Source organism: Petromyzon marinus, chromosome 36 (genome assembly GCF_048934315.1).
Source record: "Petromyzon marinus isolate PM22_M1 ecotype Great Lakes invasive population chromosome 36, UKy_Petmar_22M1.pri1.0, whole genome shotgun sequence".
NCBI lineage: Eukaryota > Metazoa > Chordata > Hyperoartia > Petromyzontiformes > Petromyzontidae > Petromyzon > Petromyzon marinus.
The window spans coordinates 5,536,445-5,553,277 of record NC_133702.1 but is presented as its reverse complement, the minus strand read 5'-3'; the positions used below and the strand labels follow the sequence as shown (position 1 = coordinate 5,553,277).

General features: G+C 43.3%; 1 protein-coding gene across 5 annotated transcripts in view; it reads right to left on the bottom strand.

The window, feature by feature from the left end:
* LOC116949372 (transcription factor EC-like) overlaps window positions 1-16,833 on the bottom strand; it is a 79,898-nt gene that overhangs the window by 30,867 nt on the left and 32,198 nt on the right. For 2 of the 5 annotated variants that reach the window (XM_076072061.1, XM_076072062.1), the window contains exon 1: window positions 4,914-14,989. The exons of the other annotated variants lie outside the window; for them this stretch is intronic. In XM_076072061.1, the coding sequence (XP_075928176.1) occupies window positions 4,914-4,958 (45 nt within the window). In that variant the 5' untranslated portion in view covers window positions 4,959-14,989. Of the gene's footprint in view, window positions 1-4,913; window positions 14,990-16,833 lie in introns of those variants that run through there. 5 annotated transcript variants of the gene reach the window in all.

The window sequence follows — 16,833 nt, the reverse complement described above, 5'->3', positions numbered from 1 at the left end:
ATCGTCCAAAATCGCGTGACGTCATTTATGGACGGCCCCTTACGTATCATATAATTTTTCGTCAAAACCAGGACCAATATTTTAAACAGAGGGTCCTTGCCTACAACAACTGACAATTTCACCAGCACTGATTCAAGAAGGCATGACTCTGCTGATGAGACACTGTACAGGGAGGGAAAAAAAGTATTTGATCCCCTGCTGATTTTGTACGTTTGCCCACTGACAAAGAAATGATCAGTCTATAATTTGAATGGTAGGTTTATTTGAACAGTGAGAGACAGAATAACAACAACAAAAATCCAGAAAAACGCATGTGAAAATGTTATTAATTGATTTGCATTTTAATGAGGGAAATAAGTATTTGACCCCTCTGCAAAACATTACTTAGTACTTGGTGGCAAAACCCTTGTTGGCAATCACAGAGGTCAGACGTTTCTTGTAGTTGGCCACCAGGTTTGCACACATCTCAGGAGGGATTTTGTCCCACTCCTCTGCAGATCTTCTCCAAGTCATTAAGGTTTCGAGGCTGACGTTTGGAAACTCGAACCTTCAGCCCCCTCCACAGATTTTCTATGGGATTAAGGTCTGGAGACTGGCTAGGCCACTCCAGGACCTTAATGTGCTGCTTCTTGAGCCACTCCTTTGTTGCCTTGGCCGTGTGTTTTGGGTCAGTGTCATGCTGGAATACCCATCCACGACCTATTTTCAATGCCCTGGCTGAGGGAAGGAGGTTCTCAATCAAGATTTGACGGTACATGGCCCCGTCCATCGTCCCTTTGATGCGATGAAGTTGTCCTGTCCCCTAAGCAGAAAAACACCCCCAAAGCATAATGTTTCCACCTCCATGTTTGACGGTGGGGATGGTGTTCTTGGGGTCATAGGCAGCATTCCTCCTCCTCCGAAACACGGCGAGTTGAGTTGATGCCAAAGAGCTCCATTTTGGTCTCATCTGACCACAACACTTTCACCCAGTTGTCCTCTGAATCATTCAGATGTTCATTGGCAGACTTCAGACGGGCATGTATATGTGCTTTCTTGAGCAGGGGGACCTTGCAGGATTTCAGTCCTTCACGGCGTAGTGTGTTACCAATTGTTTTCTTGGTGACTATGATCCCAGCTGCCTTGAGATCATTGACAAGATCCTCCCGTGTAGTTCTGGGCTGATTCCTCACCGTTCTCATGATCATTGCAACTCCACTAGGTGAGATCTTGCATGGAGCCCCAGGCCGAGGGAGATTGACGGTTCTTTTGTGTTTCTTCCATTTGCGAATAATCGCACCAACTGTTGTCACCTTCTCACCAAGCTGCTTGGCAATGGTCTTGTAGCCCATTCCAGCCTTGTGTAGGTCTACAGTCTTATCCCTGACATCCTTGGAGAGCTCTTTAGTCTTGGCCATGGTGGAGCGTTTGGAATTTGATTGATTGATTGCTTCTGTGGACAAGTGTCTTTTATACAGGTAACAAGCTGAGATTAGGAGCACTCCCTTTAAGAGTGTGCTCCTAATCTCAGCTCGTTACCTGTATAAAAGATATCTGGGAGCCAGAAATCTTTCTGATTGAGAGGAGGTCAAATTCTTATTTCCCTCATTAAAATGCAAATCAATTTATAACATTTTTGACATGCGTTTTTCTGGATTTCTTTGTTGTTATTCTGTCCCTCACTGTTCAAATAAACCAACCATTAAAATTATAGACTGATCATTTCTTTGTCAGTGGGCAAACGTACAAAATCAGCAGGGGATCAAATACTTTTTTCCCTCCCTGTATGTTGAAAGTGTTCGAGACGTTGCTCGTCTTGAATCAATGCTGCTGAAATTACGCACTCCCAGAATTCTGTTCGGCTGATGGATTAGGAAATAAATACTTTTTAATTTCCACGTGGAGAAATAGATAAGTGAGGAATACGTTAAAGAGTTTTTTTTGGGTCAATGGGGTGCACGAAGTCCACCCCATTGACGATGACGATGATGATTATCTATAATAGAGGGTTTTCTGGGTGAGATCGTGTAAATATATAAATGTGTCGTTAAAACTCGCCACCACCCGACACAGCCAACTAGTAATGGTTGTCACGTAAATAGAACGTTGCCAATTCGTTACTAGTACAGCACATCGGTGTGTTGGAGAGCCAAGCCACAACATTTACAATCTGAGTACGATGTTTCGCCAGTAATTACAAGTAGCTTCATCAGGCGACGGCCAGATTTGTGGAGAAGTCTGTTTCGTTCCTTATATAGAGGCGTAAATGTGGTGGCCACGCTTTTGACGACACATTTATATATTTACGGAATCTCAACCAAAAAACCTCTATTATGGATGATATTGGTCGCGAAAGCCTACGTATTAAACTAGGAATACATAGTTTGCTTTTTGTGTGTAAAATAAATTAGTATACTAACGAAACATGGGTCCATACGAGACCGTCTCAGAACCCTTGATGAAATGTGAAATAAAACTACGCAGGCATTTACTTTATGCAGTTCGTAGGATTTTGTTTTTGTTAAACATGACTATGGGAAGTTATTTTCAAAATCGCACTAACACGACCAATCAAATAGGGGAACATTTAGAACAGCTGTGGAAATTACGCTTACATCTCGGTTGCCTTTAGATGGCCAAACAAATATTGATTTTGAACGTTGAAGCGAAATCCGAACTACATTTTTTTGTAAATAATATTGCCGACAACTGCCAGTGCAGCGATTCTACAAAAAGCACTTCAGAGGTACACTCTGCCACCTTTTCCATTATTGTACCAACTTAAACAAATGCTATACTGTTACTTAAAGCAAGCAATTTTAACATAAGTAGTAGTTTTATTTTTGAAAAAAGTTGGTGTGTGCTTGTCATGAACTATCAAGTAATCTGTAAAGAACTCATGAATGCGGTCCAAGTATAAGGATCGTTTTTCAGCTAAGAATAAGCGCTATTATGCACGTGGAAATCAAGACTCATTTCTGATTTTTTGTTAAATTAAGAACGGTTCCTTTGCATGTAACGCAAGCATTTCGGGCTTACAAGGCCCGAAATCAATCATGAACGAGTTTGTAAAATGAATGGTAACACAAAATAACGAAAATGCATTAAACATATTAAACATTATTATACCTAATTATCTACGAATACACGAGTTACACTTGATATTTACATGTATGTAATACGGTATATATTATAAGCGAATTGCATAGAGATCATAGTACAGTCGAGTATATGACAAAAAAGTTTTGCTGGCTGGTGCGCGGGTGGAGATTCGTGCGATGGTGACGTCACCGAGCACATGTGCGTGATGACGTCACGCGCGCATCTACGTGATGACGTCACCGCGCACAGCTTCGTGCTGACGCCACGTCTGCCCCCCCACCTACCCTCCACCCACTCAGAATCAGAATATTTATTTATGCTGGAGGAATCCAATGAGCTATGAAGCTCTTTTTCTCAAATGTCCAGTAGGGGCAGGTCAGAATGTCACAACAACAAACAATACAACATGCGATAGGAGTGCACAATATAGGAAAGATATTTGCACGGGTAGTGCTGCTAGTTTATATAAAAATAACAGTGCTGTTTAACAAATACATTTTTAAAGGAATTAGTTTTTATTTTGTCAGTGTTTCCAAGTTTCGTTATTTTTTCATTATGTAAGGCCATGAACACGGAGTTGATGGAATAAATTTAAACGACAATTGATTTGTTTTTTTTTGCACAATAACTATGGGGTAAAATGATCAAATCGCAACTTAAGTATATTAAAATAAAAAATATAGATATTTAAAATATGTTCTAAATATATACATTAAATATATAATCGGTGATGTTCGGGCAATGGTCTTTCTTCATAGTATGTAAATAATTGATAAACACTTGATTTATCTGCAATTATTATATATTTTTCATTTTAAGGCTTCAGAGTTATTGACGAAAGTGTTGACTTTTTTAACATGTTTTTGAATGTTATGTTTTATATGTTTTTGTATGATTTTTACATGTATTTTTTTTATATTGTGCTTCTGTACCATTGCCAATGCAGTATCACCAAATAACTAGCTTAACTGACATGTATCGTCGATGTCTTTTATTTATAAAACATTGTCACTTTTCACGAGATAGCGATTGTAAGTAAATAATAATATATAAAACATTCAAAACATACTTTTACAATACTTTCTGTTCAAATTAAATAAAACATTACGTACAAAGTAACATGACAATTACTGTATCAACATTACAAAATACAATTTTCTCACTCGTATAACATTTTAAGGTATACATATATATCTACGCAAGGTGAATATTTAAATTCGGGAACGCACTTTAAATAAAACGTACAGAGGGCGCACAAATCGACACCGCATGAGGCAGCTGCCTGCCGCTTTGCCGCCTATGAGTGGGTTCTAACGGGCGCACGAAGTGGACTTTGGGCAGGCGTGGGTTCGCCACGTGCACGGAGAAATCGCACAAAGCGAACCCGCACAAAGCAAGGGAAACCTGCACTGAAATGGTGTGAGTTAGAATGTGTTTAGTTTACCAGTACATGAATATCGTCTCCGATATATGAGATCTCCAAAATATAACGTGAAGCTATGAAAGCCTGCATGTCATTTCTTCAACGGTAATTTATTGATGGTAAGCTCCAGGCTTTCGTGACCGAATGTTGATAAAGACTTGCGGGCACTTTGTTTCAGAAATGCAATCACGAGAATTGCTAGAATCTCAAATGAACCTGTGGCTCAGGCATAGCTAGTCGAATTTAAAAAGAAAACATGACAAACTAATCGTTTAATGTCCGTGAAAGCATCACCGAACAAACACACGAGGGACATGACATTTCGATAAAGAATTCAGAATTATTTGTAACGTATGCACGTTAAGGGTTCAAACGCAAGGCTGAAGGGCCCGCGGTAAGTCGTACTCACGTGGTAAGAGGTGTACTCCATTAATTCGGGCATTCTGTTCCACATCCCTGTAAATTAAGAGGACCCGTGAAATGTCGAGCGCAAATGGGCCACGGGAATATTGGCAATGCGCGTGCTGTCTCACGCAACACGAGGGGACAATGCCACGGTGTCTGCGTGGTTATAAGCGCGCAAACAGCGGAGGCGATTGGTGCATATGCCGCGCCAGTCAAGGCTTGCCTCTTGGACACGCATGACGATGAATTAACAGCTGATGATGTCCACTGCAAAAGGAAGTGTTATGAAAGATCGCCATCCATGGAAGCATTTGTTTAAAATTGAAAGTTAAATAAGTACGTAAATTTCACGATTGTAATCGTTGAGATTGACAAGAATGTTTTTTCAATCCATGTTCTTTGTTACACTTTAACAAAGCTTAGTTTTAAGTATAACGAATTCACTCACGTAATTTATTGATAATCCTTTAGCAAAATAAACAGAATTTGTGGGCAAAAATTATTTATACGAACGTGGCGTGGACTCATTTTATAAAATTACACCGAAATCAATTCTCACTCCATCTGCCACACCATATAATGACACAACAAATATATAATTTTAATATGTTCGGTATATTGGAAACAAGTATAAATATATTTATAATGTAAAAATACAAGTATATATAATACAGAAATATATATAAGACACATATAACATGTCGGTATTGTAAAAAACATATTGTACAACTGGTTGAGCTAGAGATGTGTGATAAATAAATATGATTTAAAGCTTTCGTAGAATGAGAATAAAATAATAAATAAAATAAGACAATAAAATTCATTGGAGCACTGTCGTCCCGACAGTTCTGTTCTTTCACCTGATGAAGGCTACTTGTGTTGTGGCTGAAACGTCGTGATAATTTTATTGTCTTATTTTATTTTATTATTTTATTCTCATTCTACGTGACTTTACCGAAAGAACCAAAGAAAATAAATATGATTTAGCTTAAATAACCACATATTTACATGATCCATCCTCATTGCATTTGTAAAAAAGAAAAAACGTAAATATTTGTACACATTAATGACGAACAACAAGAAAAGGGTATTCGATTCAGTTAATAGCTGATCCAATCTTCCAAGCTCTCACACACAAAGGGTGTAATGAAAATATATAGAGAGAGAAATGACAAAAGCCATTTACAAAGAGGGTGCATGAAGCGAGCAGAAAACACATTTGAGAAGAGGAATCGGACAAAGATTCTCACCAAGGTTATTTACAGTGACATAACACATTTTTTTGTCAGAAACGCAGAATGGAAACTTTAAGGCATGAACATTAAATGGAAAAAAAGTGTCAACCATCTCAATTGTACTCACAATGTAGTTATTGTAACAGCCAATGAAATTCAAATTTAGAAAATAATTATTTAACAATGCCACAAAAAAAGGCTAAAAATCTGAACTCCATGTAAACTGGAGCAAAAATGAAATTGATGTGCAAGTTTAAACAACAAATTAAAGTATCAATTGGAAAGTCACAATATAAAAAAAGACTACGTTTTGAAGAAAATTCACGAAGATGTATCTAAATAAAAAATAAAGTAAGGCTGTGAAAAAAAATAAGAAGAGTATATTCCGGAATGCTGAACTTGATCATAAGAAGCAGCACACAGACAAGCCCTGAACAGGAACGTTGTCAATTAGCGCATACTACCAGCTGCCATGTGTGAATCGAGAATATTGACACCAACCTAAAAAAATGGAAGAATCATGCGTGTGCAGAGGCATGTAGAGATGCATGTATGGGATTACTCTGAGACACGGAAAGAAAAACATGCATCGTGGAACAAACAAATTACTACTACTTTTATGAGCCAAGAATGTCTGTTTGTGTGTAACGCGCGTGACGTCACTCCACATGCCGCACCCCCTGTCATTAATATTCATGAGCGGGTGGATTTTTACACTCACGCAGGTCTACGTTTGACGTTTCTTTATTGAAAGTGCATCTAATAAATAATTCTACGCAGCAACAAAGTGGATTTGGTGTCTTTATTTATTTCTTCTGCACTTGAGACAAAAGGTAAGTCTAATTTATGCTTCCACATTATGGTAAAATAGACATTTCTCGGTGATTTACCAGATATTGTATCGATTTCCAATTTATTTCAACCCCAGCGACCGAAATCATGAGAGAATAAAGTATCAAAGCAGTGAATTTGAACACGTTTAAGGTCAGTTATATACAGTGCTACAGTGAACTGCAGTTAAGTGTTTGATGACATACTTTCGTGCAAGATTCACTGCCGTTAAATTGAGCAAAGATACAATTATACTCTGCTAATTTTTTTCTAAAATATTACAGCTTCCGTCCTAGGATGGGCGAAAGCTAGTAAACATTATATTGACTATAGAGTGGGCTTCAGTAGCACATAGCACAAAAAACTGAACTATTTTTAATTCACCACTGAGCCATATAGCTCTTTTTCAGAAGCGACCTGGTCACAAATGATAGCTCAATGAAGTGGCCTATCATGTATGTGGAAATGTATAGCGGCCAAATACTCTAAAGGCGTGTTGATTATAAACGCGGTAGGGAAACACCGGAGAATCCGGACAAAAATCCACGCGAGCACGGGGGAGAATATGCAAACTGCAAAAATCCAAGCATCAGGGCTGGGATCGAACGCACGATCTCTTGTATAAAGGGGCAAGGTAGTTAACATCTCGCCATCAGAATGGATGAAGACCAGTGGGCGAGAATGGTGAGAACCATACAGTATAGAGGCAACGCGCCCAAGAAAATGACTGCCATGGTGATGGAGTGTTGAGTTCAGTTCAAGTGCAGCAGCGAGAAATGGATCACGGTATTTGCGAGAACGTAACGGATTGCGACGAGGTCTACATTCAGCAGCTGATAGATCACGGCTGTTGTTGATGATGATGATGATGATCAGCCATTTAAAATTACGTGAATGATGAACCAACATGGTGCTTATTAAAAAGAAAATATCAGAGACAGCTTCAAATAATGAACGTCACGATAACGTACTTATTATTATCATTATTACACCTGTTTATCCAGGAAAGCCTCGCTGAGTCTCGCACGTTTTTTTTTCAGGAGTATCCTGCCAAATGTTTGCAGTTAGGGGCGATCGTATGTATTCCAATTGATTAATTTGCAGGTAATTTTTTCACATTTGGCAAATCTGGAGATGGCGCCAGCGCATAATGGGCTGCTCTTGCAGGTGACGTCACATGACCTCTCACGTCCCTTGTGAAGCAGACGGCTACGTTTGATACACACCGAGGTAATAACCGGGGCGGCCGCTGGATTCGAACCGCGAACTACTCTGTGACGAGCGGCGAACGCGCGCTATCGCTTGGGGGCACGCCACTGCCCCAAATGCGGCCGAACAACATCCCGCTTGTGTTAGCTTGTATCTCTTCCAGAGCATTCCTCCAATGACGCAAATGTATTGAAGCATGAATGCTTCGATGTGCCCGTTGCGCATCTCTCATATGACACAGGCGAGCGACCAACGGCACCCTGGCAATGTTGGGAAAGCTATCACACGTGAGAAGTTCATTTCCCCCGTAAGAATGTCGACGTGGGGGGGGGGGGGGGGAATTCACAATTACGGTTTGGCGATCGCTTGCTACGTTCACGCCCGTAACGAAGGGGCAAAACGGACACACTTTGAGGACACGAAGGAACAAAAATGTGAATGAGTTCGACGCACTGAATGTGATATATGAAAGGAAACAAAACCCATCCCATTTTATTAACACCTTGTTTAAGACTACAACTGGATATCCAAAGCATCGTCCGTGATATTCCTCGCATTTTTGAAGGGCATTTAATAAAACAGTGCACATCCTCGTTACCCAAAGTGACCCTGTCGCTTACGCCACATCGTCAGCCGTGATGTATCCACTGCTGGTTGAGGATAACTGCAAAACCATCACCATCTCTCACAGTGTTAGACGTTATCCATCTATGCAAAATAGAGGGTTTTTTTTTGGGGTTAGATCGCGTAAATATAAATGTGTCGTTAAATCCGCCACCACCTGGCACAGACAATTAGTAAGGTTTGTCACGTAAACAAAACATGCCAATGAGTTACTTGTCCAGCACACCGGTGCGTTGGAGAGTAAACCCACAACATTTACTATTGGAGCACGACGTTTCGCTGGTAATTACAACCAGCATCATCAGGAGACAGCCATAATTGTGGAGAAATCCTCCTGTTTCGGTCTTAAATAGAGGGATAAATCCATCTAGCTACTGCACATGAGCGGACTAAATATCTCCACCTCTGCAGTGGACATCCTCGCTCAGCGTATTTTCCCACCTTTGGCTGCCAGTCACCTGTTAGTCTCGGCGACCAGCCATAATCCCTCGTAGCCACATATCCTGCCCTAAGCCCACTTAACTTTCACTGGTGAGTCACTGCGATATCTCAAACTAACATGGCTTCTCTGATCAATGTGTTCCTCTTATTGTCTCTCAGTGCAATGCCAAGAATGTTCCTCTTCACGCTTCTTTGAGCCCTTCTCAGATGCATGGCCTCTTTTATTTGCCCCTTGTCCGCGTGTCACATCTTTACGATATTCCGATCTTGTGCCGCGCAAATAAAATATGTAATATATAAATCGGCTTTAAGTAACCAAAGTGCGTCACTGCGAGCTGGAATGTGTGTAAACCACGTGGGGGCTCTTTTTAGTCGTCGTGGAGCCACGATTGTGCTCCGGCAGACGCATCGACGAGCGCTTGCAATCTCAAACTCTGCGAGGGTTGTGCGTGCGTGGGGAGCGCCAGTGCCGCAGTCAGCGAGCTGCCTCTACGGAACCCCCGCCCACCAGAGTTCCATTCCCGCTCGCGGCCAACACCGGTGGATGATCATCTGAACCGGGCGTGGGCTTTCCTTAGGTAGACTCAGCCTCAAATTCAGCACCTGCCATGGTGCGTAAAAAAAAAAAAAACGCCACTGGAGAGACAAAGGCGGTCGGGAATGGTGCTGACCACCAATCCCCCTCGTGTACTGTTGCCGGCCTTCATGAGTGCACGCAAAAGGCACTTGCCCCCAAAAGTCTGTTAAGGCTAACGGGGATCCTTATCTTTGTGTGTGTGAGGAGAGGAGGCATTCTGGCAAACTGTTATAGAACAATGTACTCGCACGGCTCTTTGTAAATCGGCTTCTGGACGAGGAGCGAACTTTCGTAGGGCCCCTGTAGGAGGTATCTTGGCCCATACTCCCGACACTGGCCAAACATCGCTCAAGATGCTCGAGCGTCCGCAGTTTTACCGCACCACACGCTCCACCCCCACCTGCCGATCGTCTCATTGCGGTGGACCCATTTCCTCCGCTCGGTGGACAGACGCGGCGGTGGCGGCGGCGGCGGTGGTGGTGGGGAGAATTTAAGAAACACTGCTGGCCGATGGCACCTCCGCTCGAGCCAACTCCAAGAGGGTACTCGGTCAGCGCTCGGTGTGCACACCCACGCCTCGCGCCACCGCACGCGACCCGCTAGCCGACTAACTGTCTCAACGTGATAAACCGGCACGCCGCTAAAATAAATCCGCATTGCGTTGATGGTGGCTCCGAGGCAATGAACGACAATGGGCATCGATTGCTCGGATTCGCTGGCTGCACGCAGCAGGGCACTACCCTGCTCGGATGTCACTTGGCTCAAGCCCAAGTGACTTGGTGCTGGCAGTACTTTAAAAATACATAGCTGCACACCGGTACCCAAACAAAACAAAAAAAAACCGCTCATCTCTCCGCCGCAGGGCTTAGCATGATCACAGAGATGAAAGCTTTTAAATATCAGAGAGCGTTCACTTTCGATGGGATCACTCGGACAGATGTCCTCATCACTTCTCTGAGAACGTACGCGACTGTTTCCTCGCCTGCGCCGCGTCCCACAGATCACGCCGCATCGTCGTTTGTCTTCAAAGTATCATGTTGCCCCGCTTTGTTGCTCATTTAAGCGCCGGTGGTTTTTGGTGTTGTTGTTGCGAAAAATAATGCTTGGACAGAAATGTCCGCTTCAGTGACGGATATTTAAAAAAATTCCGTCACGGATGAACAGAAAACGGCAAAGTTTAACAGTCAAATATTGAGGCGCCTTTTGTACGTCGCTTTCGCGACCAATATTATTATTATTCATAATTAGGCTCCTTCGGGCCAGGTGCGGAGCCAGGATTTCAGGCCGCGGTGACATTCAACAAATGTTAATTTCAAGAATGATTAGAGAGTCAGGCTGTTGAACTAGACGCCATCGGTTGGCGACACACTCTGACAATGCAGTTGCACGGAGTCCGCCAGACCGAGTGTCGTACACTTACACGCAGAATGTCACCCCTGTCACCCCCCCCCCCCCCCCTGGCTCTGCCCCTGCTTCGGGGTAAGATCATCGTGCAGGTATAACGTCGTGGTTTTGTTTTTATCTACAATGTTCCCTCGGTATTCGCGACGGATACATTCCGGAGACGCTCCAGAGAAAAAAACAAAGTTTCGTGGATAATGATATTGGCCTATGAAAACTTATCTTTTGAATGAATTACATTACGTAAATATATTTAAAAAAGCCCATCACTTTATCTCATCATTTTATCTCATCACTTTCTCGCATCACTTTATCTCATCATATTCTTGGTTCTTTTGGTAAAGTCACGTAGAAGGGAAACACATTTTCTTGCTGTGGTTTTCACACCTGATGATGATTGCTCGTGTTGCAGTCGAAACGTCGTGATAATTTTATTGTTTTATATTTTTATTATTTTATTGTTTCCCTTCTACGTGACTTTACCGAAAGAACCAAGAATATGAATCCCTGCAGTCACGAAAGATTTAAATCAAAATTTATATCATCACTTTATGTCATCACTTTCTCTCTCTCTCTCTCGATGCAGTCATGTAGAGTTGCAGATGCGATAGCCAAAATCGCGAATGGCCAGTTCGTGCATAACGAGAGTATACTGTATGACTCTCCACTACCCGACAGAGACAATAAAAATTAAGTTATCACGTGGGCAAACATGTCAACCGATTTGATTCAGCGGCAAAACCGAAGGGAGGTTGAAGAGAAATCGGCAAATTTGTTCGCAAAGTAACTTGATTTGATTGACTGTTGGGTGGTGAAGGGTTAAAGTTTGGAGAAAAAAATTGACACCAAAGCTACACGATCTAAACGAAAACAGACGAATTATGAACCATTGACAGTTCCTGTCCGTGCGTTGTCATGCAAGCCGGCAAAAAAAGAAATACAGTTGAATCTTGAGATGTTAAAAATGAGTTTTAGGCTCTATATATTTTTTAACATAGTGGCCAAAAAAATACTTTACATTCACATTATTTTGTAAATTTCATTAACAATTGAAAGATTAACATATAATTCACTTGCAATTGGAAACGTATGCAGATTTTTATTGTAAATACGAATGAAGGCATCATGTCGTGGCCTGATACAACATAATCACATCTACTAGAAAGACACGTTCATTGATAATAATCACCGATATTAAGTGCCGTGATACGATATCAATCACTCAAATAAACAAAAACCTAGAGCAATTTGTTACATAATGGGACCTTTTTTTGCCAGGATCAAAATTTTGGAAAAAAAATAGTTTTTACCCTTTTTGGCAAATTACCAGGCGTTAAGATGTTCAAACATCAAATAGAAACATTTTGAAAGGAATCAAGTCTGCATTAACCACACGCACTTGTCGTGAGCATGAAAACAAACATGCTCTGATAATTATATATGCTTTGCAATTGAAACTGATTGGCCTACATCAGAGACAGCCTTCTTCTTTTTCATACCAGAACTCAGTTACATCACGAAACTTTAAAATAACTGCATATTTGTTTTCATGTTACACTTTTTAAAAAATGCACAGCAGCATTTTAATATTACAAACTGCTGCAAAGCGCATACATCATGTAGACCCATTGCATAAAACATTGCAATTTAAATTAATTACACTTCATAAGCATTGATTTTAATTACAAACTGAGGAAAACAATTACACAGCGAGATATATTTTACGTGACCTGTCAGTGGCTCTTAGGCGAAATTCTGATACCGTTGAAATGACAGTCATTTTGAAAAACAAAGCACTTTTCAAAACTTATCGAAAACAATGACGCTCGCCAAGCACGTCATTCATACTGGTAACGCGTTCACAATATTTAGAAACAAACAAAGAAGTTAAAAAAACTCACTTGGGGTAGCCAGCTATAACCCAGCATGACCGAGTCAACCGTGCCACGACTGCCCAAGACCGTCTCCACCCTCCACGCAACAATCGGACACTCTCCTTGCCACGCAGGAGCGCTTTTGCATAACCCAGAGTGCATCCACAGACCCACACTTTGTCCGCACATTCTCTGCCGCCCATGCCAAGCGAGCGGATAATGAACTTGGAGGCTTTATCTGGAGTCAACGAATTGTAAGAAAAGGCGGCTAAAACAACGAAAGCTACAGGGCTAATTACCGACATTCTTGGTCGCATTACTAAAGTAGCGCTGGGCAGAGAGCCACCCCGCTCTGCTCTGATCCCCTCTGCTATTCTGTAATTCTTTTAGTGAGGTCAAGGGACCAGCTGGATAATTACATCGACGACCGGGGATGCGGTGCCGGACTACTACCACCACCGCCGTGTGCGCACAGCCAGCGAACGAATTCCACAAACGGTGCGCACCTTGTGGCTAAACATGCGCCCCTGGGTTGCTGACCTTTCAACTCGCGTGCTTCGCTGCTTATGCGTCGAGACATTTGTGAATTCACGACGCAAGCGCTTTAGAAGCGTTTTACTGCGTCACGGTGGCGAGACGTTAACTACCTCGCCTAGTACACAGGATTTCCTGGGTTCGATCCCGACCCTGGCGCCTGCTGTATATTTGGAGTTTGCGCGTTTTCCCCGTGGTCGCGTGCAATTTTCTCCGTGGATTCCGGTTTTTCCCTCCGCATTTAGAATCAACACGCGTTTAGAGTATTTGGCTGCTATACATTCCCACGTGATGATAAGGAACTTTGCTGAGCTATCATGTGTGGCCAGGTCGCTCCTGAAAAAAAATCTATATAGCTCAGTGGTCATTACCAAAAAGAATAAAAAATTGTATATATTATAGTTTATAGTACTCTGCCTAATACCTCTTTTCCATTGTACAACCAAATCGCGCTGGGGCCTTGACAAGACAGGGCTCAGTCGGCGCCTGGTTGTTTTTCCACTGCAGAAGCTGAGCCGCGCCACTGACGCACGCAATGACTCAACCGGTGACGTTTGATTTGCGCTGTTGCGCAGTCTCACGTCACGCGCATCATTAGCCCCGCCCCTGGCCCTGCTTGGCCAAGAGCCAAATTCAGATGTCTAGTGAGGACAGTGAGTTTGTTTCCAGCTCGATATGGATAATGTCGAGTAGAAACGAAAAACATGTACGTGGGGCCTGCCACGCTGGCTCGGGCCGGATGTGCGTGTGGAAAAGGAAATAAGAGTCATGAGTCACCAAACACTGAGGGGCATAACATTCAGTACATTTTTAAGACACATTCATCAGCTCAATGGATACAACCGGTATACGTGTGTGTCCTGTGCAGTCTACATGCTGTGCGTCACGTAAAATATAATTATCAGCACTCCTTGTTCCTGTACCTTCCATGGCTGGTGGATGGAGGGCTGCTGTCTTACAGGACTTGAGTGGCTCTACCCGGATAGGGTCGCCCAAACCAGTCGGATGTTCGGTGAGAGGTGAGACAAACAGTGTCCTCCTTGAGGCCTTCATCCAGTGGTGGATATCTAATGGCTGACGATGACGACGTGAGAAGGAATGGCTGGTGAAAACCCTCTGGACTAAACCACCAGGCAGCGCATGGCGAGCCCGGTGAGTGACTGCCCATATTCACGTTGATGTTTTTTTTTTATTTGACGGGCCTCTTGAAATGCCCCGCCGAATGAGATGCCTCGTTTCTCCAGGGCAATATTCTCACGCCCTTAGGACGAGGCGTTTCAGCTACACGATCGCCGTTAACTTGAGCCTGGCTCCTCTGACCGTGCGTCTCTCATGCTCACGTTGGCGTGGCAAATCTGTTTCTGCCCCCCAACCTCCCCCCCCCCAAGTGCCCCCATAGCCTTCATATCAATCGAGGCACGCACAGTGAGCTTCAAACATTTTTCTGTGTGTGGTGGTATGCACGGCCCAGCCTTGGAAATTCGCTGCTGTATGAGAGCCTTGCGGGCTGCGAGGAATATTTGTCCATACTTCACCACGCTGGCTGGTATGGGTTTTGCGAAGGTGAAGGGGAGTGCATAAAAAATATAAAACTACGGATTCTGCTGCACTGCCCTCTACTGCTCACGACTCCGATTGCACCTCTCTGTTCTGCGTGGTGTTTACCTATCCAAGCACTATATGCAAGTCCAAGCCAGCTTAGCTGATATCGGGTGTATGAAATCCATAGCTGGCAGACCATATCAGGAGTTGCGATGATGATGATGATGATGTGATACCCCCCAAGCTGCTGGGCTGCAAGGTGTCCAGGAGATGGCAGCACAGCAAGCAGGTTCCTGAATGTTTCGTTGTGTTGATATGAAGTGTCATGCTGTTGTATTTTGTGGGTTTGATCCAGGCACTACAGTTGCCTCTCACGTGTACAACACTGACAATTATATTGTGAATACATCCTTATGCAGGACTTCGTAGAAAGGGTCTTGAAACGAAGCGAGGCCTTCATGGATATATTTAAATACATTTTGTTCATCCCCTGAAAGCCTCCCACAAAAAAAATCTTGCTCATGGGGGTCATGTGACCATACTTCACCACGCTGCTCAGTGTGGGTTGTTAAGAGGTGCTCAGGACCAGTTTAGATAACACTCGCCACTGATGTTTAACCATGGTCAGGAATTAATTGTGCTGCAGTATTTTTTCCTAGTGCTTTGTATTGCTATACGGTGACCACGTAGAAATGAAAACGATGGCAAATTAACCAATCGTAGTCCACACTTGTCAATCGTGACCGTACAGGTGTTTTAAAGTCACTCGTGCAAATTGTTTCCATTGAGCCAACCTCACGATCAGCAGCCTTCATTTCAACAGACGACGACGCCTCTCTCTATGGCAGTGTTCGTCTTCATCGCAAGGCCCTAGGACCACTGGCGGCCCCTGGTGGCCTTTAGTGCGGCCCCTGATGCACGCCGCCCGACAATACACAACACGTGACAAACACCCCCCTTGTAGGTGGGAGTGGCGGCCCCTCACACTGACGGAGTCTTATCGGCGAAAGTGGCCCCCCTCCTGAAAATTAGTGAAGAGCACTGCTCTATTAGAAGCAAGAATTAATGTTTCAGGGTGAGCGCGAGGTTCAGCACTCCGACTGGGCGAATGCGGCGACAAGACAGGCTTTTATTATAGTACAGAACAGGCTTCTTTCTTCGACCGCGCTCGCCAGCCTGTTTGAACTCTGAAAGAGATCTTCATTTTCTTCAAGTAGCGTAAACACAACCCAGAGTCGAGGACGCACAACGCAGAGTTGAGGAAACACAACGCATTGTAGAAGGAGCTCAACGCAGAGTGTACCACCGAATGTTAACAGTGAATTCAATGGTAACAGCTCCTGTGGCCTCAGCAAGATCGTGGCCAGAAGGGCGAGACACAGTGGGGCCAATGTATTTGGAGGGTGAGTGCCTCCAACTGCCCAATAGCATCCTTTACAAGGATTCTGGATTCTCCACAGAGGCTGTTCTAAACACTGCTGGTGCCAGTCATTGGCAAGTCCAATAAGCTCCACATCCTTTTGTACTGCATCAGTCCATCTAATCTCTAGTTCATGCTGCTCCCATTTAGCCCCCTCTATCCAGCCAAACAGAAACTTCTTGGGCATGCGGTGGCTGGCCATGTAGACAACATAACCCGGCCAACACAACCCCGCC